This window comes from Gobio gobio (genome assembly GCF_949357685.1).
Source record: "Gobio gobio genome assembly, chromosome: 14".
Lineage (NCBI taxonomy): Eukaryota > Metazoa > Chordata > Actinopteri > Cypriniformes > Gobionidae > Gobio > Gobio gobio.
In genome coordinates, this window is record NC_137107.1 from 51,820,229 (window position 1) to 51,847,670 (window position 27,442).

At 42.1% G+C, this 27,442-nt stretch overlaps 1 protein-coding gene across 1 annotated transcript; it reads right to left on the bottom strand.

Moving 5' to 3' along the window:
- Nucleotides 1-2,500: 2,500 nt before the first annotated feature.
- On the bottom strand, nucleotides 2,501-26,964 carry LOC307136993 (uncharacterized protein). The gene is made up of 4 exons (XM_079834411.1): nucleotides 26,768-26,964; nucleotides 22,621-22,698; nucleotides 22,035-22,301; nucleotides 2,501-5,273 (listed from the first exon to the last, which is right to left on the bottom strand). The coding sequence occupies exons 3-4, from the start codon at nucleotides 22,117-22,119 to the stop codon at nucleotides 3,925-3,927; spliced, it is 1,434 nt and encodes a 477-aa protein (XP_079690537.1). The 5' UTR covers nucleotides 22,120-22,301; nucleotides 22,621-22,698; nucleotides 26,768-26,964; the 3' UTR covers nucleotides 2,501-3,924.
- Nucleotides 26,965-27,442: the final 478 nt, after the last annotated feature.

Here is a 27,442-nt window from a genome sequence, read left to right on the forward strand (position 1 = left end):
TATATATATTCTCTGACAAAGGCAAAGAGCCTTTGTTCTCTTCACTGTATTGACACTTTTATTGACACTCTCTCACACTCTCACTCTCACTCTCTCAAAGTCTGTCACAGCCTAACAATTTTGTCCATAATCAGCAGACATTCTTTAATGCCTTAGGTCAATAATTTAAAGGCTTATTTATTCCATTTACATAAGAAGTATTTCAGAGATTGATAGTGTCTGGTGCAATGGATTAAGGACTTTTTAATGAACAGACCACAATGTGTTAGAATGTATGACCATACATCCAGTAGTATTATCATAAATACTGGGGTTCCACTTATCTCCCATCTTATTTTCCATATACACAATTGAAATTAAGTGGAATTAAGGGGATGTCACTTTTGAAATATGCGGATGACATGGCTTTGGTGGCCTGCATGATAGATAAGCAATCCCTGGCTGTATACAGGCAGTTTGTTGAATCTATGGTTGGATGGTTCCTTGACAGTTCCTTAATGCTGAATATAAGAAAGACCAAAGAGCTGTGCAGCGGGGGAGTTCGTCCATCAAAAACGACTACTTCTGCCCTTTCTGAACCACTTATGTTGGGGGTGGGCAGGAAGTGGAACAGGTTGAGTCCTTTACATATTTGGGGACTGTGATTGACAGCAAACTGTCCTTTGCACATCATGTGAACTGTATCTATAAGAAGACTCAGCAACACTTATTTCCTCTGAGAAAGCGGAAAGGATTTAATGTTAGACAGGATATTATGACAATGGTGTATAGGTCACTTGTGGAACCAGTTATGACTTTTAATATTGTTTCGTGGTATAGCTTAATTTAATTAATCGATTGACAGTCCTAGTTCATCTGTGATAAAAGATGTCTCCCTTTACAATCACTAAAACGCTGTTGCTTTGTCAGTTCATCTCACAAAGTTCTGTGATAATCAATGAAGCTGCCAACAATGCTCAATAAATCTCTTACTTACATCGTGTCTACACTTTGTTTGTTAATGAGAGGTTTCGTGAGCCTGCTGCATAAAAACTCTGGTGTTTTGAGCATTGGGTGGATTCTGATTGGCCATTGCGTTCAAGAGATCAACAACTATGTCTGTGATTGGCTACATTGCTCACCGCTGCAAAACCATACTGTATAATGCATTAATTTAAGCCAGAAACAGTGAACTCATTGAAGTATTTATTACAAGTTGTCAACATAATGATTACAATATATAGAAAATATGAGCACTTGTAAGGTTTTTCTCCAGTATGAATTCTTTGGTGCTGTTTCAGCCAGGCCCGGATTGGCTAATCGGGAGCACCGGGTCTGTTTTTTTGGCCGCGAGGGCCGTTGTTGTCATGGCACTGGGTGGAAATATGGATGCTGTCCCTAGGCTGCCTGCACTCACAGCAGCCCCACTTTTTTATTTATTATTTTACTGCAGTCCCACTCTTTTTTATTTAATATTTTCTCGCAGCCTGCAGGTTAATGATGACGTGAGTGTCTTTTGACTCCCTGGCCCCGCCCCCGACACCGCACCTTGCAAGTTGCTCAAAATAAAATAAGTCCGATAAAAATAGATGATAGGAAGCGCAAAGGCGGCGCTGAAAAGGCCAGAATAAAAAAGAAGAAAGCTTTGGAAACTGACGCGGCCAAATGTTCTAAGCTGAGCACATTTTTCCTCAAAAAAACAAAACAAATGAAGACGACGAGGCCGGTAAGTAAGCTAATGTTAAGGTAGTTAGGAGCAGTGCAAGATGCTAGCAACCGTGCAAAACAACGTTGTCTGCAAACCACGTTCATGTATCAAACTTTTTCTTGTAGCTCTTCAGCAGCCGCCTTGCTGCTAACAGTGAAGAGCAAGGCCCAGTAACTTTACCAAGCTCCAGTCATGAGCCCAACACACCAGAATGGGCAGGTAGGATTGTCATTCAGAAGAAATAATAGTATTAAAGAGCCCTGCTCAATGAAAAATGCCCTGAGATAATTAATGATACCTGATGATTCAGCAATAAACTTACTTGACTTGATTTGAAAGCTTTGTAAAAAGGGTATATTTGTGGTGAGAAATAAATGCAACAAATTTAATTTAGTGTCAGAAAGAGAGCCAGGACCCAGTTGTGAAGTGACTTATGCTCTCCCTGTGAAAGACAGGTAAGCTGCTATTGTACCATAGTGTGTGAATAAGCAAACATTATCACTGAAAAAATGCGTTTCTTACTTAGTATCTTACTTGTTTCCAGTTCAAATATATAAATTATTCTTAATTCAAGATACATTTACTAGTGAAATGGCATAAGAAATTATGTCTTGTTTTCTGGAGAAAAAAAACAGCCTAAAAATGAACAGTGCAATACTTGTTTAATTCTTTAACTAATGTTCTCATATTTGTGAAAAACATTTGAAGTTGTAAAGCTGCTGTTTCCTTGAAAAAGAGATGCTACTGTCATTAGAAAGTGCAATACATTTTATTTTAATCTTTATTTTTTATATATTTATTTTTGTTAGATTTTTCTTCATTTCAATGTTTGGATATTTATGAATACTAATTCTTAAAGAAAATAGATTCTGATACTGATACTGTTATTTACTGTTCTAATAAATCTTCACTGTGAAGCAAAATTTAGGCTACTGTTTTTGCACTGAATTGGAAATGATGATATTTTTCAAAAATACAAAGAATTAGGCTCTACAAGGCTGTAGAGAACAGTGCGCCTATTGCAGACTTATATTCTGAGGTTTTAATTACATTATTTTAATATATTCAGTCGTGAACTAAAGTGGGCCGGTCTAAGGCATGAAACTCCAGGGGCCCGTTCTTCATACGTTGCTTATTACATCTGAGATGATTTGACAGATCCCAGATCTTTTAATCGTGATAACTGATCTCTGGCTAATTTGGTTCTTCCAACGAATTTGCGGATTGGATTAAAATATCTGGATTAAATGATCTAAGATCACAGCGCGTTCTTGTGTTCCCTGAAAAGGGCAGATGCAGCGATACTCGAAACCATGATCAGCAATGCAGCGATTGGCTGGCGTCAAGACAGCAACGTAATGACATCATATAATTAAAAAACCACCTGGCAAAAAACTTGACAAATTACACAAAAAAACCCACGAATTTCTGAACCTTTATAAGGAAACAGCCAAACGACCAAACCAACATAAAAGTTATAATTGATAAATGATAAATGTTTTTTTTTAACATGATTACCAATTATTTATATTCATGATTTTATACAGTATTTGTACACCCTTTACATTTTTATTTCAATGTTGTAATTTAATTTTTAATTCAATTTGAAGCAGATCTGTAACGTGACAGTATTCAAGTTTCTTATGGGTCAAGATCAAATTATCCTCTCTTGCGCTGCATCAAATCACTCCCATAATATCCGTGATCACTTAAATTAATGCACGGCTCAGATTAACTGCACAACATGTGTGTAAACCAATAAAAATAAAATTATATAAAGTAATTATTCCATCACAAATAAATCGCTCAATCAAGTGTCTGTCTATAGTATTATACATTATCATATACATAGCCCATACAATATAAAATGTTTATATTATTATTTAAAATTATTATTATTGCCCCAGGTTCAGTAATGAACTCTTGTAATAAAGTAGCAGTGGCTGGGACAGATGTTAAGTATCACCTCAAGATGCAATCTAATCCTGTTTACATGAAATAAGCCGCATGAGCAGGTTTAAGCTCACGGACCTGTTGCTATGACAGCAAGTCCAGGATGAGCTTCGAAGAACCAAACAATCCAAGGTCATGCCAAATCGTCAACAATCAAATCCAGCTAACTGAGTTAGCGAGGTACGAAGAACGGACCCCCGGGCTGAAAATGAGTCCCAATCCGGCCCTGGTTTCAATTGACTAGATGTAGTAAAGCTCTTCCCACAGTCACAACACATGATCTCTCACTCCTGTGTGTGTGTTTTTTGGTGCAGTTTAAAACTGCTCAGTCGTGAGAAACTCTTTCCACAGAGAGAACACACATGAGGTCTCTCACCTGAATGAACTATCAGGTGTTTTTTTAGATGTGATGATGAAATAAAATCTTTACCACAGTGATCACACTTAAATGGTTTTTCTCCAGAGTGACGGAGCAGATGAACACTGAGAGTTGATGCTTGAGTAAAACTCTTTCCACACTGAGTGCATGTATACGGTTTCTCTCCAGTGTGAATTCTCATGTGTCTGATGAGGTCTTGTTTTAGTGTGAAACTCTTTCCACACTGAGTGCATGTATACGGTTTCTCTCCAGTATGAGTTCTTTGGTGCTGTTTCAGATTACTAGATGTAGTAAAGCTCTTCCCACAGTCACAACACACATAATCTCTCACTCCTGTGTGTGTTTTCTGATGATCTTTAAAACTCTTCAGCCATGAAAAACTCTTTCCACAGAGAGAACACACATGATCTCTCACTCCTGTGTGTGTTTTCTGGTGCCGTTTAAAACTTTTCAGCCATGAAAAACTCTTTCCACAGAGAGAACACACATGATCTCTCACTCCATCATGTGTTTTCTGGTGCTGTTTAAAACTGTCCAGCCATGAGAAACTCTTTCCACAGAGAGAACACACATGAGGCTTCTCACCTGAATGAACTATCAGGTGTCTTTTTAGATGTGATGATGAAATAAAATCTTTACCACAGTGATCACACTTAAATGGTTTTTCTCCAGAGTGAATGAGCAGATGAACACTGAGAGCTGGTGCTCGAGTAAAACGCTTTCCACACTGAGTGCATGTATACGGTTTCTCTCCAGTGTGAATTCTCATGTGTGTGTTAAGGTCTTTTTTTTGTATGAAACTCTTTCCACACTGAGTGCATGTATACGGTTTCTCTCCAGTGTGAATTCTCATGTGTGTGTTCAGTTTTTGTTTTTGTGTGAAACTCTTTCCACACCGAGTGCATGTATACGGTTTCTCTCCAGTGTGAATACTCATGTGTGTGTTAAGGTATTGTTTTCGTGTGAAACTCTTTCCACACCGAGTGCATGTATACGGTTTCTCTCCAGTGTGAATTCTCATGTGTCTGATGAGGTCTTGTTTTCGTGTGAAACTCTTTCCACACTGAGTGCATGTATACGGTTTCTCTCCAGTGTGAATTCTCATGTGTGTGTTAAGGTGATGTTTTTGTGTGAAACTCTTTCCACACTGAGAGCAGGTGTGCAGCTTTTTGGCTTCTGTTTCTTGAGTTTTGAAGTCACAGAGTTTCTTTACATCATTTAGTTTGTGTCTTCTCTCCTTCTCTTCCATCTGGTCTAAAATAAACATATAAAGTAGTCAGAATCAGTTCAATGAGGTTAAATGTGAAAATTAAAAAAACTCAGCAGAAAACAAGAAATCTGGGCCTGTATTTATAAAACCTTTAAGGTGAGACACAGCAGGTTAAAACATCGTTTTTTCATGCAGTGGTCAATTTTGAGATTTTGGCCCAGTTTGCTCCCTTAACATGTGAGCTTTCATGTCAAAATAAAAAAAATGTCAACATTACACATTAAGGTGTTTATTTAATTATATTTTAAGAGTTCACACGTACATCAAATTAAATGGAGTAAAGATTATGCGTATTTGGCGTGCTGTCCGGGGGAGGGCTCCGGGCTCGGAATTTTGGCCCGAACCCAGAGTATCCCCCCATGATGAAGATAGTCTAGAACTAGACTGTATTTTATTATGGATTGTGTTGACGTCTAATGAGTTTATTAAATCAAAGTGAGGAGATGGGGTGGTGGAGGGATGCTAAAAATAAAAACAGTCAACGAAAGAAGGTAAATATGCTGTATATATACACACACTCCTCTTATCGTTGATTAAATCGATTGGCTTGATATGCTCCACATGTGTTTAATTAGGTTTAATTATCTGAGGGTGCTCCACTTGGGTTTGATTAGGTTACATTATCTGGCGTGCTCCATTGTTTAGATAGGTTTAATTATCTGGACGTGCTCCTCCCGAAATTAGTTACTAAAACTTCACTTCACGAGTTCACACGTACATCAAATTAAATGGAGTAAAGATTATGCGTATTTGGCGTGCTGTCCTGGGGAGGGCTCCGGGCTCGGAAATTGGCCCGAACCCAGAGTATCCCCCAAAATGCAAATAACCGGACAGCCACCACGAAACCCCCCAAATACGCAGATAATTGGTGGCCTGACGTTTTGATAGGCCTGGTTGCTAGACCAGGAGGGCCTGTGTTGCCTCTGGTGGGAGCAACTCACAGCGTCGGGCGGAACGGGTCCTACTGGCCGATGTACTGGGAGCAACCTTGATTTGGAATGATCGATCGGGAAGGCTCTTACAACATCTGAGGGGGGCCCGGCTCACTGCAACAGACGAGAAACAACCCTACCGGCCGATAAACGAGGAGCGGTCTTAAATTAAAATTACCGATCGGGAAGGCCCTTGCAACATCTGAGGGGGGCCCGGCTCACTGCAACAGACGAGAAACAACCCTACCGGCCGATAAACGAGGAGCGGTCTTAAATTAAAATTACCGATCAGGAAGGCCCTTGCAACATCTGAGGGGGGCCCGGCTCACTGCAACAGACGAGAAAAAACCCTACCGTCCGGAAAAGACAGAGCAACGAGATTTAACGTGCGCGTAATTTTTTGAAACGGCCAATCGGGAGGGTTCAAGCCACATCTGGCGGGAGATTAGACTCTCGGCGTCAGATGGGTGAGCCCTACCAACCGATAAACGGAGCGTCTTAATTAAAGAGGAAGACTGACCGAGGGGGCCCACCCAGCCTCTGTCTGGAGCGGCTTACTGGCATCAGGTGAGTGGGTCCTATCGGTCAATGGTACAGTGAAAGAGATGTGAAACACCCGGCAGGAGAGCTCTCACAGCATCCGATGGGAGATCGAGACTCACTGCAATCGGATGGGTAAGCCTCGCTGACAGACGGGTGGAAGGTAAATGTAGAGGTTTGTCCAGGAGAGCCCTCGCTGGACAGAAAAAGAGGAAAGATAAGCATTTGACCAGGAGAGCTCTAGCAGCATCCGAAAGTTAAGTCAAGTCAACTTTATTTATATAGCGCTTTTAACAATGTAGATTGTTTCAAAGCAGCTTTACAGTTTTTTAACAGGAAAATAAAGCAGCATAATTTTATTCAGCTGTATAGCCATTATGGAAAAAACGCTGATGTAATCGGTTCATTTCAATTATCATACAGTGACAGTGTGGGCTTTAGATCAATAATTCGATCAGTAATTTAGTTTAAATGGTTAATTTAGTTTATTAATTAGATTTATTTCGATGTTTAGTTGAAAAATTTAGTGTCCCCAACTGAGCACGTCAAGCCAGAGGCAACAGTGGCAAGGAAACCAAAACCCCATTAGGTGACCTAATGGAGAAAAATAAACCTTGGGAGAAACCAGGCTCAGTCGGGGTGCCAGTTCTCCTCTGGCCAATTAACAAACAGCGTATTATTATTATTATTCTGGCAGCTTTATAGTTCAGAGGTCATAATAGATCGGAATATTCGAGGGACCGGGGCAACATGCTGGAGACGGGTTTATTGAGGATGATGTTGATTAAATAATTATTAAGGTGCAATACTTGGAGGCCCTTAACGGTATTAAGATAGGAAACGAGTTGATTGAAGGAGAGACAATTTGAGGGTATGCATGTTATAAGAGAAGTGGAATGCTTTAAACATCTCCAAGCGGTCACATAGGATTGGAAGGTTCTGGGAGAGAACAGCACTGCTGCAGAAGTGGAGAAATTAGCCAGAGAATCTGAGCTCCTGCGAGAGCAGAGGGAACAGCACTGCTGCAGAAGTGGAGAAAATATCCAGAGAAACTGATCTCCTGCGAGAGCAGAGGGAACAGCACTGCTGTGGCAGTGGAGAAAATATCCAGAGAAACTGATCTCCTGTGGGAGCAGAGGGAGAAGCACTGCTGTGGCAGTGGAGAAAATATCCAGAGAAACTGATCTCCTGTGGGAGCAGAGGGAGAAGCACTGCTGTGGCAGTGGAGAAATTAGCCAGAGAATCTGAGCTCCTGCGAGAGCAGAGGGAACAGCACTGCTGTGGCAGTGGAGAAAATAGCCAGAGGAACTCAGCTCCTGCGGGAGCAGAGGGAACAGCACTGCTGCGGCAGAGGAGAAATTAGCCAGAGAAACTCAGCTCCTGCGGGATCAGAGGAAGAAGCACTGCTGTGGCAGAGGAGAAATTAGCCAGAGAAACTCAGCTCCTGCGGGAGCAGAGGGAGAAGCACTGCTGCGGCAGAGGAGAAATTAGCCAGAGAAACTCAGCTCCTGCGGGATCAGAGGAAGAAGCACTGCTGTGGCAGAGGAGAAATTAGCCAAAGAAACTCCGCTCCTGCGGTATCAGAGGGAGAAGCACTGCTGTGGCAGAGGAGAAATTAGCCAAAGAAACAGCTCCTGCGGGATCAGAGGGAGAAGCACTGCTGCGGCAGAGGAGAAATTAGCCAAAGAAACTCAACTCCTGCGGGATCAGAGGGAGAAGCACTGCTGCGGCAGAGGAGAAATTAGCCAAAGAAACTCAACTCCTGTGGGAGCAGAGGGAGAAGCACTGCTGTGGCAGTGGAGAAATTAGCCAGAGAATCTGAGCTCCTGCGAGAGCAGAGGGAACAGCACTGCTGTGGCAGTGGAGAAAATAGCCAGAGGAACTCAGCTCCTGCGGGAGCAGAGGGAGAAGCACTGCTGCGGTAGAGGAGAAATTAGCCAGAGAAACTCAGCTCCTGCGGGATCAGAGGAAGAAGCACTGCTGTGGCAGAGGAGAAATTAGCCAGAGAAACTCAGCTCCTGCGGGATCAGAGGAAGAAGCACTGCTGTGGCAGAGGAGAAATTAGCCAAAGAAACTCCGCTCCTGCGGGATCAGAGGGAGAAGCACTGCTGTGGCAGAGGAGAAATTAGCCAAAGAAACAGCTCCTGCGGGATCAGAGGGAGAAGCACTGCTGCGGCAGAGGAGAAATTAGCCAAAGAAACTCAACTCCTGCGGGATCAGAGGGAGAAGCACTGCTGCGGCAGAGGAGAAATTAGCCAAAGAAACTCAACTCCTGCGGGATCAGAGGGAGAAGCACTGCTGTGGCAGAGGAGAAATTAGCCAAAGAAACTCAGCTCCTGCGGGATCAGAGGGAGAAGCACTGCTGCGGCAGAGGAGAAATTAGCCAAAGAAACTCCGCTCCTGCGGGATCAGAGGGAGAAGCACTGCTGTGGCAGTGGAGAAATTAGCCAGAGAATCTGAGCTCCTGCGGGATCAGAGGGAGAAGCACTGCTGTGGCAGTGGAGAAATTAGCCAGAGAATCTGAGCTCCTGCGAGAGCAGAGGGAACAGCACTGCTGTGGCAGTGGAGAAAATAGCCAGAGGAACTCAGCTCCTGCGGGAGCAGAGGGAGAAGCACTGCTGTGGCAGAGGAGAAATTAGCCAAAGAAACTCCGCTCCTGCGGGATCAGAGGAAGAAGCACTGCTGTGGCAGAGGAGAAATTAGCCAGAGAAACTCAGCTCCTGCGGGAGCAGAGGGAGAAGCACTGCTGCGGCAGAGGAGAAATTAGCCAGAGAAACTCAGCTCCTGCGGGATCAGAGGAAGAAGCACTGCTGTGGCAGAGGAGAAATTAGCCAAAGAAACTCCGCTCCTGCGGGATCAGAGGGAGAAGCACTGCTGTGGCAGAGGAGAAATTAGCCAAAGAAACAGCTCCTGCGGGATCAGAGGGAGAAGCACTGCTGCGGCAGAGGAGAAATTAGCCAAAGAAACTCAGCTCCTGCGGGATCAGAGGGAGAAGCACTGCTGCGGCAGTGGAGAAATTAGCCAAAGAAACTCAGCTCCTGCGGGATCAGAGGGAGAAGCACTGCTGCGGCAGTGGAGAAATTAGCCATAGAAACTCAGCTCCTGCGGGAGCAGAGGGAGAAGCACTGCTATGGCAGTGGAGAAATTAGCCAGAGAAACTCAGCTCCTGTGGGGGTATTCCCATCACTGCAGATTATCCTCTTCAGTAGTTCACCTACAAGCATCAACTTTTGCAGTCTAATACTGAACTATATTCTGAAGGCTTTTACAGAGGGACTTAACTCTTTTCCTGAGTTATAGGTCCTTTTACTCCAAAAAACATGGCGAAAATTGATTTTTAAAGGCTATTGTCAGTATTCTCTAATTTACTAAAGCACAAAATAAGATATCCAGAATCCCCTCTGTAAAAGCCCTCTCCTCTAATTTGTCAACAAATAGAACCAAGAATTTTAAACATGGTCATTTCCAATTTCCAGATTTTGTTTTTGGAAAAGTAGGCAAATTAGCATATATTTAAGTATATTAGGCCTCATTTGCATATTTAAACATTAATTTACACAAAACGTGTAACACATTTTTTTCTTATGTTTATGCCAGTAATAAACTGGTGAGATCTTGTAATTTAAAAAGAATCCCTATTCACCTGTAGTGTCTTGCCTTAAGAAATGCTCTAAAGAACAGTCTTAAGCTTTAACTTAAGTGTCAAAAGATTCTCAGTAAAAGTTGTCTAAGGGTGCGTTCACACTTGTCATGTTTGTTTGGATTAAAGCGAACCCTGGTGCGATTGCTGGGTTAGTGTGGTTTATTTGAACACATGTGAAGCTGCCATCAGAACCCTGGAGCCCAAACAAACGGAGCGAGACGCTAAAGAGACGGGTCTCAGTCCACTTCCATCCCAACCCTGGAGCCCGAACAAGCAGAGCGAGACGCTAAAGAGACGGGTCTCAGTCCACTTCCATCCCAACCCTGGAGCCCAAACAAGCGGAGCGAGCCGCTAAAGAGACGGGTCTCAGTCCACTTCCATCCCAACCCTGGAGCCCAAACAAGCGGAGCGAGCCGCTAAAGAGACGGGTCTCAGTCCACTTCCATCCCAACCCTGGAGCCCAAAACAAGCGGAGCGAGCCGCTAAAGAGACGGGTCTCAGTCCACTTCCATCCCAACCCTGGAGCCCAAACAAGCGGAGCGAGACGCTAAAGAGACGGGTCTCAGTCCGCTTCCAAACCAACCCTGGAGCACAAACAAGCGGACGAGACGCTAAAGAGACGGGTCTCAGTCCACTTCCATCCCAACCCTGGAGCCCAAACAAGCGGAGCAAGCCGCTAAAGAGACGGGTCTCAGTCCACTTCCATCCGGATCCTGGAGCCCAAACAAGCGGAGCGAGACGCTAAAGAGACGGGTCTCAGTCCACTTCCATCCGGACCCTGGAGCCCAAACAAGCGGAGCGAGATGCTAAAGAGACGGGTCTCAGTCCACTTCCATCCCAACCCTGGAGCCCAAACAAGCGGAGCGAACAGCTAAAGAGACGGGTCTCAGTCCACTTCCATCCCAACTAAGGAGCCCAAACAAGCGGAGCGAGCCGCTAAAGAGACGGGTCTCAGTCCACTTCTATCCGGACCCTGGAGCCCAAACAAGCGGAGCAAGCCGCTAAAGAGACGGGTCTCAGTCCACTTCCATCCGGATCCTGGAGCCCAAACAAGCGGAGCGAGACGCTAAAGAGACGGGTCTCAGTCCACTTCCATCCGGATCCTGGAGCCCAAACAAGCGGAGCGAGACGCTAAAGAGACGGGTCTCAGTCCACTTCCATCCCAACCCTGGAGCCCAAACAAGCGGAGCGAACAGCTAAAGAGACGGGTCTCAGTCCACTTCCATCCCAACTAAGGAGCCCAAACAAGCGGAGCGAGCCGCTAAAGAGACGGGTCTCAGTCCGCTTCCATCCCAACCCTGGAACCCAAACAAGCGGAGCGAGACGCTAAAAAGACGGGTCTCAGTCCACTTCCAAACCAACCCTGGAGCACAAACAAGCGGACGAGACGCTAAAGAGACGGGTCTCAGTCCACCTCCATCCCAACCCTGGAGCCCAAACAAGCGGAGCAAGCCGCTAAAGAGACGGGTCTCAGTCCACTTCCATCCGGATCCTGGAGCCCAAACAAGCGGAGTGAGACGCTAAAGAGACGGGTCTCAGTCCACTTCCATCCCAACCCTGGAGCCCAAACAAGCGGAGCGAACAGCTAAAGAGACGGGTCTCAGTCCACTTCCATCCCAACTAAGGAGCCCAAACAAGCGGAGCGAGCCGCTAAAGAGACGGGTCTCAGTCCACTTCTATCCGGACCCTGGAGCCCAAACAAGCGGAGCGAGACGCTAAAGAGACGGGTCTCAGTCCACTTCCATCCCAACCCTGGAGCCCAAACAAGCGGAGCAAGCCGCTAAAGAGACGGGTCTCAGTCCACTTCCATCCGGATCCTGGAGCCCAAACAAGCGGAGCGAGACGCTAAAGAGACGGGTCTCAGTCCACTTCCATCCGGATCCTGGAGCCCAAACAAGCGGAGCGAGACGCTAAAGAGACGGGTCTCAGTCCACTTCCATCCGGACCCTGGAGCCCAAACAAGCGGAGCGAGATGCTAAAGAGACGGGTCTCAGTCCACTTCCATCCGGATCCTGGAGCCCAAACAAGCGGAGCGAGACGCTAAAGAGACGGGTCTCAGTCCACTTCCATCCCAACCCTGGAGCCCAAACAAGCGGAGCGAACAGCTAAAGAGACGGGTCTCAGTCCACTTCCATCCCAACTAAGGAGCCCAAACAAGCGGAGCGAGCCGCTAAAGAGACGGGTCTCAGTCCGCTTCCATCCCAACCCTGGAACCCAAACAAGCGGAGCGAGACGCTAAAAAGACGGGTCTCAGTCCACTTCCAAACCAACCCTGGAGCACAAACAAGCGGACGAGACGCTAAAGAGACGGGTCTCAGTCCACCTCCATCCCAACCCTGGAGCCCAAACAAGCGGAGCAAGCCGCTAAAGAGACGGGTCTCAGTCCACTTCCATCCGGATCCTGGAGCCCAAACAAGCGGAGTGAGACGCTAAAGATCGTTGTATCCACAATGAGTAGAGGGCAAATGTGGAGCAGCGAGAGGTGAAGAGCCTCATCAATATATGCAGATCTGCGTTTCTGCACACCGGAGGAAATCCTGCTGCTGTTCTGAATGTGTTGAGCATTTGATGAGCTCCTTGTGAGTTCTCAGCTGGTAAAGATAAAACCACACGCATGAGATGATGGTGTTTAGTCCAGCACACAGCATTGTTCTGAATGTTCGGTGAGCAACTCTATCGCGAAATACACGTCATAAAAGCCGACCAATCAGGTTGTGAGCGTTTCCCTATGCCTTTGGTTCGGTAACTTTAGGTTCGCTGTTAAAAATGCCAGTGTGAACGCTAAGCGGACCAGGACTATATGTTTTGTTCTTGTTTTTTGGTCAGGACCAAACGAACCAAACTACAAGTGTGAACGCACCCTAAGAGACTTTTATAAAGTATTCTGAAATCCACTACCGCTTCAATATATTTATATATATCCTAATTAAATGTATAATCAATGCCTCAATCAATATTCATCCTCCTATATGATTATGATTTTAATGATTCTTTCCAATTATGAGTTCGCTTATATCAATAGGACCCATGATTGTTTCTTCCTTTATAATTTCTAACGTGTGTATTTGGTCTCTGAGTGGTGACTGAGGGTCTGTCCTGGTGTGTGATGTTTGGCAAAAACACTTGATTTTAACATCAAGTACACACCTCCAACTCGACAGGAATGCAGTAACAGAGATTGCTCATTTAGCCTGGCTTCCAGAGATGAATTATGGATTTTATTTTCCTTTTATTGAAACCCTAAAGAATCAAGATGAATATGGTCTGTACTATTGTCTGTATCTCTCACTGAGAGAAAAGCACATGTTATCAATATGTTTTGGAAAACTTTCTCTGGTTGGGACCTGGGGCCTATACCATGAAGCCGGTTTAGCTAGCTAGCCAGATATGTTTAAGCTTAGTTTGTGCCAATCCTGGGTTTTAGGTACCATTAAAGTGGTTTGGCTTTTAGCAGTGTTCATCTCCATAGTAACTTACGCTCCACAGCTAACCTGCTCCAGGGCAGGTTATGTTCTGGATAAGAGATCTCAAACTGAAATTGGACCAATCAGCTGTGAGCAAAGTGACACACCTCTGATGCAGGAAAGACACTCCTTCTGTTTCTACTCCAAATTAAAGGTCACTAGCTAATGGCTATTAAAGACTTAAGCCTCTGGCTTTTAACAATGCTTATTTAAAATAATAATAATTTGGAATTATTTAAATACAATTTATGAAATTATTATACCCTTAACCAATTACACATGTATCATTTGAGTAAATCAGTCATTAATAGGCATTTTGTTAATATTAAACTAAATAGCCTATATACTGTAAAGGTCATACAAATAAGCTTTAAATTCAACAACTAAATCTATAAAAAATTACATGTGAGCATAAATGTTCAATTCTCTCTATATATCAACTATACTAACTTCATAACTTTTACTTGCATTGACGTATAAGATTTTTCTTAAAGTTGTCCTCGACAGCTCTTTTCTTCTGTGTAAATTTGTTTAAATTCTTAATATTTTTCAATCATGTAATATTCTGTAGAAGAGAGAAATCAATCTCACTGCTTCTCCCGCGAGAAGTGAATCTCAGTTTCACTGATCCACAGCCTGTGATTGGCTGTTCACTGCTGATGTCACAGCTAAACTCCTAAACTCAGGATCAAAGCCTGAGTTGACAGAGAAAGTTGATGATCAGCATCATGGGACCAACAAAGCCTGAATAGATTGGTTTGGTTTTGTCAACTCGAAACTAATCCTGTAACCCTGAGTTTGTTAAACTACCATCATGGTACAGGCCCCAGATCTCACCAACTCCAACCTTGGAGAGACTGTGTATGTGTGTATGTGAACAGTATTCTGTGTTACAGATCAGTATTGGAGGTGGATTACAGACATCCTAAAAGATGAGGGGCTTGTTGTTCTGGTCAAGCTGGCACCTGCTCCAGAATCTGGAAGGTCATTACGTGCCTAATTGACCTATCGTTAAGCCCCTCCCCTCGAACGCAGATGAGCCAATAGCAGTTGAGTATCAGTTGCGCTGGGACCGGAACTCGGACATCTTTAGGTGTCAGCGCCATAGAGATGCATTGGAAAATCCGAAGTTCTCATCGGTTTGATGGTGTTTATGCTACAAAAATGCTAAAATGTCGTGCCTGAGGAACTGTAACACTGACTCCAGAGATCCTGAGAGGATTTTCTGTTTGTCATACTCTCGTTAAATTACGATTAAAGTCCCTGCTAACATACAAACCGAAATAACTAACTGTTCTCACGTCATGTAACACTGTAGGTCAAAAACAAGAAGGTCTACATTTCAGTGCCTCTCCATATTAAACTGCTTATATGTAAATTAATTTCATTTTAGTAGGGCTGTAATCTCCCAGTCGATTAGTCGATTATTAGTCGATACGTTCTGGCTCGACCAAAATTCTGATTGGTCGATTTTTGCCGCGTTCATTTCATTAGTTTTGCCGCGCCGCGTCCATTTCATCAGTTTTGCCGCGCCGTGTTCATTTCATCAGGTGGAAAGCACTAATTGCTAATGGAGGTGTTTTAAGAGCACCCGTTTCACAGGTAACAGTCAGAACACCCCTCTTGTTTTCACTTCTTTTGGATTAGTCCAATCCACTGGCGAAGATAAGTCTCTCGCGGGTCCTTTGTTTTTCATTCCCCTCTGGCTCAAACGCACGCCCATAGCGGTAAACTTGAGGAACGCCCATCAACATACACATGAGGGGAAGCGTCACAACACCACGCTTCAATCGTGCCGCAAAAGTGGATCTGTATCATCAGTCGTGCCGCAAAAGTGGATCTGTACTGTCAGTTTTGCCGCGTTCATTTCGTCAGGTGGAAAGCACCAATTGCTAATGGGGGTGTTTTCAGAGCACCCCTGTTTCACAGGTAACAGTGTGTCTTCAGAACACTCCCTTATTTTCATTTCTTTTGGATTAGTCCAACGCACTGGAGAAGAGAGACAGATTGAAGAAGGCTAGTTTGCTGTTTATTATTTATTTAATTGTGAGAGTGTTTCTTCTCTTGATCTTGTTTAATAAATATTCCTTTTTTATTAAAGTGGACGTGCCTTTTGTGTTTAAGAGTAAAAGCTTTAAGTTAATAGTCTATTCGTGTCTCAGCCGCGAAGCTGAGCTGAGCTGATCCTATGTTCACGGAGCGGCTGAAATGATGGTGTCTGTCAGTTAGTATAATACATATGACAAAAACAATTGTCTAAATTATGTTGCATATTACTCAAAAGTTCTTGTGATGATATCACTAGTTGACAACATAGTACTATATTTTCGGAAATCATAGGCTTCTATGATATTGCGCAGGTGCACGTGATGCAATGCTGTCAGAGCCAAAAGACTCGTGTGTCAGACTCATTTCAGTGCAAAATAATCAGGTCAAAAACAATTTAATATACTGCAAATAGCCTACTAGTTTTTTATGTTTATTTGTAATTCATTTAGGCAGACAACAAGGCTACCAAGTACTGCGCACAGTGTGCAGCTAATTAATTTAACGTTTTTTTCCCTAACTTCATTTTTAGTCGATTTTTAGTCGAAAATTTCAGGACTTCAGTTGACCAAGATTTTCTTTGGTTGATTACAGCCCTACATTTTAGATATGTTTAAGGTCTACATTATCTGTCCTACTAAGGAGGACTCCTATTTTGATGGGTATTATAGTCTCCGGGTAACGAAAGGAAGAGCTTGCTCGCAGTTTATCGGAGTTGTTTTGCAGATACAAAGTTTACCAGTTATTAACTGCACCCTCGAAAAGGCATACGGTCTGTGTATATGTTTGTTTACTGTTAGTTGTATATAGTTGAGTGTTTTTGTGTAATTTGCACTTCTTATGCTTTGTTTGTTCAGCTCTTACGATGATTTTCTGCGACGTGTACCTATTTCCTCTGCTACATTAATGTCCATTCCAATTGGTCTGTGGAATTGCCAGTCTGCTGTAAACAAAGCAGACTTTATTCCATCTATTTCCGCTCATTCACATCTGTCTCATGGCTCTAACTGAAACCTGGATCAAACCAGAAGACACTGCCACTCCTGCTGCTCTCTCAAATAATTTCACTTTTTCACACACCCCACGCCCGATTGGGAGGGGTGGAGGTACTGGTTTGCTCATCTCAAATGATTGGAAATTTGAGCCCATTCCTTCTCTATCTGGCAACTGCTCATTTGAATCACACTCAATCACTATCACTCACCCGGCTAAAATCCATGTTGTAGTTATTTATCGCCCTCCAGGTCAACTGGGTAACTTCTTGGAGGAATTGGATATTTTACTCTCTCACTTCCCTGAGGATGGCACTCCTCTGGTACTGCTTGGTGACTTCAAAATCCACCTTGATAAACCCCAGGCTGCAGACTTCACCACTCTTCTGACCTCGTTTGATCTTAAGCGAGTATCTACTACAGCTACTCACAAATCAGGTAACCATCTGGACCTGATCTACACACGCTACTGCTCCACAGACAACACTTTAGTTACTCCACTGCACACCTCAGATCACCTTCTCATCACTCTTAACCTCATACTGACTCCGGACACAACACGCACTCCTCCGCAGATCACCTTTCAGCGTAATCTACGCTCGCTCTCTCCCTCCCGTCTATCCACTATGGTTTCATCCTCACTCCCTCCACCTGCTCAGTTCTCAGCACTAGACACTAACAGTGCTACTGACACTCTTTGCTCCACTCTAACATCCTGCTTAGACAACCTCTGTCCCCTTTCATCCAGGCCAGCCCACACCACCCCCTCTGCCCCCTGGCTGTCCGATGTTCTCCATTAACATCGCTCTGGCCTCCGGGCAGCAGAGAGGAAGTGGCGCAAAACTAAAAATGCTACTGAACTAACCCTGTATCAGTCTCTTCTCGCTTCTTTCTCTACTAATGTCTCCACTGCTAAAACTACATACTACCACAACAAAATCAACAACTGCTCCAACTCTCGTGCAATTTTCAAAACATTCTCTTCGCTCCTTTGTCCCCCCCCCCCCCCTCCTTCGTCCCCCCCCCCCCCCCTCCTTCGTCAACTCTTACAGCTGATGACTTTGCATCATTTTTCACAAACAAAACCTCTTCCATCAGCAGCCAATTCTCCACACCACAAACTGACACGCACATCTCAACAACCATCACACACACGCTCCCCTCCTTCTCTCTGCTCTCTGAAGCAGATGTCTCCAAACTCATCCTATCCAATCATCCCACTACCTGTCCGCTTGATCCTATCCCCACCCACCTCCTTCAGGCCATTTCTTCTTTGGTTACTCCTGCACTCACTCACATTGTCAACACCTCTCTTCACACCGGGACTTTCCCACCAGCATTTAAGCTGGCTCGGGTAACCCCACTGCTTAAAAAACCCTCTCTAAACCCAGCACTTTTAGAAAACTACAGACCGGTATCCCTTCTACCTTTCATTGCAAAGACACTTGAGCGGGTTGTGTTTAATCAGCTCTCTACGTTTCTTGAACAGAACAATCTCCTGGACATCAACCAATCCGGTTTCAAAAGCGGCCACTCAACTGAGACTGCCCTGCTCTCAGTTACGGAGGCACTGAGACAGGCAAGAGCAGCCTCCAAATCCACAGTACTTATCTTACTGGATTTGTCTGCTGCTTTTGACACAGTTAATCACCAGATCCTCCTGTCAACTCTCATGAAGATGGGCATCTCAGGAACAGCTCTCCAGTGGCTCAAGTCTTATCTCTCAGGTAGGTCCTTCAGGGTGTCATGGAGTGGTGAAGTGTCTAAGTCACATCATCTGGCCACTGGCGTTCCCCAGGGCTCAGTGCTTGAACCACTTCTCTTCTCCATCTACATGTCATCATTGGGATCGGTCATTCAGAAACATGGCTTTTCCTATCACTGCTATGCCGACGACACTCAACTCTACTTCTCATTTCAACCTGATGATCCATCGGTTGGTGTTCGTATTGCGGCCTGTCTAACAGACATTTCAGCCTGGATGAAGGAAAATCACCTGCAACTCAACCTTGCAAAGACAGAACTGCTTGTGGTCTCAGCCAAACCAGCACTGCATCACAATCTCTCCATTCAGCTAGGATCATCAACCATAACTCCGTCCAGGACAGCCAGGAACCTTGGGGTTGTGATTGATGATCAGCTAAAATTCACTGACCACATTACTGCAACAACCCGGTCCTGCAGATTTGCACTATTCAACATTAGGAAGATTAGACCCTTCCTATCAGATCATGCCACACAACTGCTGGTACAAGCTCTTGTTCTCTCCAGACTGGACTACTGTAATGCTCTTCTAGCAGGCCTTCCGGCATGCACTATCAAACCCTTGCAACTGATCCAGAATGCAGCGGCGAGGTTGGTCTTTAATGAGCCGAAGAGAGCACACGTCACGCCTGTCTTCATCAGTCTGCACTGGCTGCCAATAGCCGCTCGCATTAAATTCAAGGCACTGGTGCTCGCCTTCAAAACATCCACTGGCTCTGCACCAATATACCTAAACTCGCTCGTTCAGACTTACACACCCTCCAGGAACTTGCATTCTGCCAGTGAACAACGCCTTGTGGTGCCATACCAGAGAGGCATGAAATCGCTGTCACTGACCTTTTCCTGGACCGTTTCCACCTGGTGGAATGACCTGCCGATCTCAATTCGTGCGGCCGAGTCTGTAGCCATTTTCAAAAAACGTCTAAAGACACATCTTTTCCAGCAACACCTGACCAATCGAGAATAGCACTTATCATTCTATTCATTGTCTGTCTGTCTAATTTATTTATAAAAAAATAAATTAAAAAAATTCTGTTCTGTGCTAGATTAACTGAGACTTGTTACAGCACTTGCATATTGTTGATATTGTTGCCCTTGACTGCTCTAGCTGCTTCTATTGCCCTCATTTGTAAGTCGCTTTGGATAAAAGCGTCTGCTAAATGACTAAATGTAATGTAATGATTTTTTGGAGTGAATAACGATGCAATAAACTTGATAAACCATCAGTTAAGTTTGGCCATCATTCGGACGGGATATACGCTACAATCTGTGTCCAAAAACATCTTGGGATAAGGTTTTCACACTGACAGCTGTACATTGTAAGATATAGCAACTCCGTTTGTTTGTCCGAGTTAGCAACAGTAACTAAGGGGGGCAGGGCTTACCGATAGGTCAATTCCGGGGTGAAAGCGTCAACAAGTGATATCTGTGCACGTGAATCTGATTAACTGACAATGTGTGGAAATTTACTAAGACTGTCCATTTTCTCTGAGCCAATCAGAATCATTCCACATGGCAATAATGACGAGGTTAGACCTTGAAAACAGTAGAACTGTTCAGAAATTGTATGTAGGATAGGTGGAGGTGGGGAGACTGTTAGAGGGAGCGCGGCCTTCGAACTCCTCGTGAGACTTGACGCTGCTTCTCCTGATGAAACTGCAAACTAGGGATGCACTGATCCACATTTTTTCACTTCCGATCCGATCCCGATACCTGAATTTGGATATCGGCCGATGCCGATACTATTGCGATACTAGAGCTGTGATTACTTTAATATTATTATTATTGTTGATTTTATATGATGCTGAAATAAACTCCTCTCAAAAGGCAAGTATGATATGTACCTATTAGGGATGAAATGGTATGGAAATTTCACGATTATAGTGACCCAAATTATCACGGTTATCAATATCATCACGGTTTTGTTCAAATAAGATGAAAGTGTTCAAAAAGTGCACACAAACATTTCAACAAGTTTTATATTTGAAAATCAACAAACAACAAATAAATTAAGCAGCTCTAAGCACTTTTTTTTAAGCTAGATTCTATTCTGTGGGATTTCCTTCCTTATAATGGCCGTCGTCAATGGCAACACAATGCATAAATCTTTATTATATATCTAATCTCTAATATTATCTCTGTAATATTCTCAAGCAATATTCTCATCAGTGTTCTATCAGCTATGACCACTGATCAGTGGCTATGACACATTTAAGTCTAGCATATTTTGTGTAAGAGCCCAAACAGTACACTAGTGAAATAAAGCATATATTGTCATATGATTTGAGTTTATTTTATTAAATATCAAAAATCCAAAAGGTGTGCGTCATACCTGACACCTATACACTTTACAGTCAGTTTTGACTAAGTCATTCTCTTCAAATGCCATTTAAGTTAGCAACTTGTAAAGCCTATACCAATGTTTTATGTAACTTTAGAGACGGTCCCTAATTCGCGAACGTCAAGCCGACTTTATGGCAGTCATGTCAGATGCGCTGTGGTTCTGCTGTGTTTGTTTGAAACTATTTTCGCTGCTGAAATAGAACAAAAACTGTCAATCACTGTGGATGAATCAATCTCCTGCGTACATCGCACGTTTATCTCTGCTTTGAGTGTAGATTTCAGCTGATTAAAGTGGCACTTAAGTGTTACAAACTCAGGACTATAATGTAAACACAAAATGGCCGCCCTTAACCACTGAATCAGCCAATAGTGAGCCTGAAAGGGTGAAGTCACAGCAGCATGACACCAATCATTTAATCCAATTATAGTAAAATAATTTATTTAAGATTGAAACTTTAATATTTAAATGTCACGCTTCAAGTTACGTCAAGCGTGAACTCAACCCTCTCATGCTCGTGCTGATGACCGTTGGTCAGAGACGATAGTCTACAGTTTAAAATATTGGTATTTTTCATACAAGCACGTATCGTTTCACTTCAGAAGACATTGATTCCTCCATTGGGGTCGTGTGGATTACTGTAGTTATTGCTGTACGTGCGGTTTGATGCGTCAACTTTTAGGAACACAAATGAGTTTACATAAGCAGAGAATATTTATTTTTCGGTGTTCATCTGAAGAAAGAAAGTCGTATACATCTCACATGGCATGAGGGTAAAAAACTAGTTAAACGGTAAGGACATTTCTGGCTGTACTGCATTTTCTTTTAATGCATAATACAGAATAGCAGATGTCACACTTACCCTGTAAAAACATGGAACAAGAGTATATTTCCCCAGAATTAAAAAAAAATTACTTGACTTGAAACACGAAAGCCCAAACTAAAAAAAGATGCACTTTTACTGCTTATTATTTCACAGCTACTAAAGCAGTCAATAATGAAGAATCAAGAATGGACACCAACCTATTTGTTCCTCAGTATCTTCATGTTTCATTCTGGATGGTTCAGGATAACTCATGTCTTCAATCTCCTCTTTAATAAACTCCATCTTTAACGGTCACACAGATTTCAGCTGCTACACCTGGAGTTTGTCCTTCTCTTGTAGGATGATGGGAATATTCCCAGTATTTATTGGTGAATTGTTGTGGGAGGGGCTTCAGTGGTGGGAGGGGCTTCACTGCAGGTGTGAACTGTGATCACTGTGAGATACTGACGCCCACAGGACCAGATCTGGAAAAATCAAGACAAGTTACTGAATTTATACTGAATTACCAGACCTGGCTTAATTTTTATTTTGTTAATATTTTTTATGAAGAAAGAAAAACATAAATATTTATTAAAGCTGCAAGCAGCATTTATCGGGGTTCAAGCATTTTAAGGCCTTTAAGCACATATGCATAAAAAGATAAATATACGCCATCTGCAGAGGCGTAACAAGCTTTTCAAAAGTGTGGGGGATGGATGTGGTTTATTGTTAACAATAAAAACGATGAATACAATGACAGAAGGGTACAAAAGGTATAACATACAAGATATATAATATACATACCTCAGGTTTTTTTTAACCACAGTGTTCGGTTCAGTTCGGTTCGGTTCTGATGGCTTGTCACATCAGTTTTTTGCTATTCTATTCTTAGGCGACGGGAACAGAAAGAAGTTAAGGAGAAATAAAATGCTTATAAGACTTGAAAAACCTGTACACATTCCTAGTGTATAGTATAATATAAAATAAATATATATAAAGACTTACACTGGCAGCTCAGAGCTCAGCAGCATTTAAGTATGAAATTTAATGAATAAATGTAAAAATAAAACACTACATAGACTTCACTATAAAATATACATTGATTCTTATTAAAGCTACTGTATTAATGTTTTTCAGTCAAGAACAGAGAGTGCTTTTCTATGTCTTTTGTAGTTTTATTAACATTAAAGTCCCCATAGTAGGAAATAATATGGAAGCCAATGGCTACCATCAATTGTCTGTGTTCAAGAGAATACATTTATACAGGTTTGGAACAACATTAGATGAGTAAATAATTACAGAATTTTAGAGGTGAACTGTCCCTTTAAGAACAGTGGCATCCCTAAAGCGTTTGTGCAAAACTGCGGGAAAACTGCAGAAAAACCCGCGGGTGCGACGCCCCTGGCCATCTGTATATTTATTGCCATCTGTATATTTACTCACTGTACATATTCACCTGTAAATTCTGTTTATAGTAATAACCATCTCTCTATTTATAGATATATTTATATATATTCTGGTTAGACCTAAACTTCATTTCGTTGCCTTGTACTTAGTGCTGGGCGGTATGACCAAAAATGTATATCACGGTATTTTTCTAAATTATATCGGTTTCACGGTATATTACGGTATTTTTTCCCCTATGCATGACCGGGTGTTAATCACATTTTCTACTGATTGAGAGAGGAAATACTGCAGGAGATTGACTAGAATGCCCTGTTTTACTGTCATGACGAGTGAATATTGTAGAAAAATTCCACACTAGAGTTAATAGGTCTACAGGTTTACAAAATGATGCTGTGGAGAGACAACAACCAATAAAACACAGACATGCAACACGCTCAGAATCATACTTACAGACACCTGAATATTAAAAGTTGAGTTGAGGGCACCTTAAGCATTTTAAAAATCTAATCCTATATAACAACAAACTGCCAAAACGAGGAGAAACGCGGATATTTGCAATACATTTAAGAGCACTCTATGAACGAATCACACACGTCAGTTTAACACAGAAAGAATAAAGCAGTTACTTTTTGCCCATTCTTCTTTGAATTGTCAGTTTATTTATTAACTTACATCATTGTCTTTTGTGTAGCAGAATAATCCATCGTGTCAGCGCGTTCGTGATCAGACATAGGTTATCAGTGTAATCAGTGCATACATTTCATTTTAATAAGACGTGATGAAATATGCGCGCATACACGCTTCTGGTTCATGTCTAGAGCACTAGAGTTTATGAAATATGTCCATAAAAAATTTAAACGCGCTCGCTCCGGTCTATATCAGTGCTATATGACCCATGTGGTGAGCGTTGTTAAACTCATCGCAGCGCTACGTGCAGAAACCGCTCTCTCTCGCGCGCCGCGTGTAGTTTGAATTCTCCACTATAATCAAGGGCTGAATCCGACATCGCTCCCATAACCTCAAATATAGCATTATTTGGAGGGCACAGCGCTTTTTAGTGGTGTCTGAAACCCTAGTGGACGTTATTGAGTGCACTCATTCTATCCCATTGCACCGCAATAACGAGTGTACAGCCGATGTACACACAACGGTTGTCCGACTTCACGCACGTTTTCATTCACTCCTTCAAATAAAGTGATAGCGTAGGGAATAGTGAATGAGAGTATAGGATACAGCCATAGGCTGTGCTGTAATGCGATCTCAACTGTGCTCTGACTGCTCTTACTACAGTGCATCAATGAAATGCGTCCCCTCTCAAACAATGACGCGCTGCGCCGCGTTCCGAACGTTGTTTAAGCGACATACCGGTATTGCGGTATCATCAAAATTCATATCATAAAAAAAATAAATACCGGTATTCGGTATGAACCGGTATACCGCCCAGCACTACTTGTACTTGTACTTGTGTAATGACAATAAAGTTGAATCTAATCTAATCTAATATTATGTTTTATTTAGCAAGCATGTAACCCCTTCAAAAACCAAAAGTAACTTATAAACAATCATATAAGAGATTCAAAGGGTACAGCCAACAGAACTGGGAGCAAGGAGGACTGGGAGGTCAATTGCAAAATAAGAATTTAAGCAAGGAAAATTAATAGGAAAAAGAAAATAATGTTTTAAGTTACATTAAAATAAATGGACGTAAATATGATCAATAAGTATGCTAATGGTTCTTAGCAAAGTATTGGAAACAATAGTTTGTGAGCAAATGTAAGTGTTTAATAATTTTCAGCATGCACATTGAGAAGGAAACTCAACAGGCACAGCATTAACACAGATGACAGACGATTGCTTGGCACAGATTGATGAAAATAAATTAGGCACAGTATTGTTAGATTTTATTTTACAATTACTTTTCATACTGTATATTGGTTTAAAAGTCATCTGTTTAATAGGGGACATTGTGTATTTTATATTGGACGTTGAGGTTATAGCCATTTTCATGACATTTTTTCCTCTTACAGCGCCACCAAGTGACCAATTATCAAGATATTTTTCAAGTGACCGAAGTTTGAGGTCATAGACATGTGACCCGAATTTTGCGAAAATATCTTGTTCAGTTTCCTAAAGTTATAGTCATTTTAGTAAAAGTGGCCCCTGACACATTGAACTTTTTCTTTCTCCTTAGCGACCATGAATTGAAAAATTTAAATTTTTTCATAATTATTAATAGTCTCTCTCCAAAAAACATTTCTACAGTGGTTTGGTTCCAATCAGGGAAAAATTGTGGGAGTAGTTCACAAAAGTAAGTTTTTCAAAAAACCCAAAATTTCCCAAAATTGTCGCCTAAAGGGCAAGCCAATCCAGTTTTAGATGGAGAATGATGCATCATGGGAAAATTAACGAATACAATAGGGTTTCAGCACTTCGTGCTTGAACCCCTAAAAAGCCAAAATATTAAATGTCATGGATGTATATTTACTGAGTAATCTACAATTCTTTAGAGGGGGGTCAATATGACAATTTTCACCTGAGATTCAGAGCCAAATTACAGGAGGGTAAAATGACTTTAAAAAATATGGCAGCTTTATTTTACTTTTAAACAGAGATTGGTAGGACTATTAGTCAAATCTGTTGACTTTAGCCATCTTTGTTGCATTATATGCCAACAGTGACTGTTCAAAAAAAATGTGTTTTTTGCCCCAAGTTTGCATGCCTGTAACTCAAGAAGTATTAATGATATCCTAAAATCATCTTATATTCTGATTCTTATCAAGCATTTATTTTGGTTTCTTCATTTTAAAGTTAGAGATATGGAGATCTTAATGTGGTTTCATGAGTAAATTGTTCACATTTTCAGTGGCCAAAAACCAAACGTGGGTCACTTTACACACAGCTGATACTTTTGTCTTTTACAGAGGAATATCTGAACAACAAATAATGTTGAAACTAGAAATGCATCTCGTTTTTTCTATAAACACAATTGCATAGAATATACCTGAGTGCCATAAAATTTGTTAAAGTTTGTGTGCCTGTTATTCTAAAATTATTAAAGATATCTTGATATCCTTCTATTCTTAATTCTTTTCAATGGGTAAAATGGTTGATTTGACATGGAATGACCCTTTAATTACATTTAAATTAAGTGAAAATATGTTTTCTGTCAGGAATATGGAGTATTTTGATACAAGTTAGATATTAATTGCATTAAAACAAGGTTTGTTCAACTCCTGTCCAAAGTCTGAGAGAAACAACAGGACCATCATGTTTATCTGAGCTGCTGAAAAGCCTCTTTGTCTCCTAAAGTTCCCTGTTTTCCCCTCATTCATTATGCTGATGTCTGAGATCTTCAGTAAAGTGGCACATTAAGCACATTTTATTGGTGTAATAGAGTCAGAGTCTGTGAAAAACTCTCTGCCAACATATTATTACACTCATAATAAACCAGGACACACAACGCATTTCATTACATTGGTCCTTAAACATGTAAACTCTGGAGCTAATTAATGTTAAACTCTGTAATCTGAGAAACATCTCTCACCTGCAGACTGGAAATATAAGGCATCCGGAGAAAATATTCCACTTTTGTCCTTCATTCACGATCGTTAACAGCGTCGCTTTCAGCTTCAACTGATCTCAGCTCGTCTCTCGCGCTTCTCTCTTCTGCGCATGCTCTTCTTCTTCTTCTTCTTCTTCTTCTTCTTCTTCTTCTTCTTCTTCTTCTTCTTCTTCTTCTTCTTCTTCTTCTTCTACGGCGGATCGCAAACAAATACGTGCATTACCGCCACCTATAGCAGAAATGGACCATTGACACTTCCTATATCTTTATACCCAACATAAATTCCCCTTATTTACCCGCATAGAGACATCATCGAATTTCATCCGGCGCTGCGTGTTCAGCTCCTCCGTCCACTCTCAGCCCCCATGACAGGAAAAAAACAAAAACAAACACCTATTTTAAATACGCTTATTTAACCCAGTACTTCCCAAATAATCTACCAATAAATGTATTATAGTCCTATCTGATTTTAATACATTTTGAATAGTCAACTTAAGTCCTATATTATTTAATTCCTCCTTCAACTCTCTCCTTTCAACCTTATATCTCCTACAGTGCATTATTACATGTTCAACTGTTTCACTAACTTCACATACCTCACATAAACCTGTTGGATGCTTACTTATTAAGTGCAATGTGCTATTCAATCTTGTATGC

Coding starts and splice junctions, on each gene's coding strand:
- LOC307136993 (XM_079834411.1), bottom strand. CDS start 22,119: ATGGAGTTTATTAAAGAGGAGATTGAAGACATGAGTTATCCTGAACCA. Junction 5,274..22,034: donor AGATACTGAGGAACAAATAG/GTTGGTGTCCAT, acceptor TGTTTATTTTAG/ACCAGATGGAAGAGAAGGAG.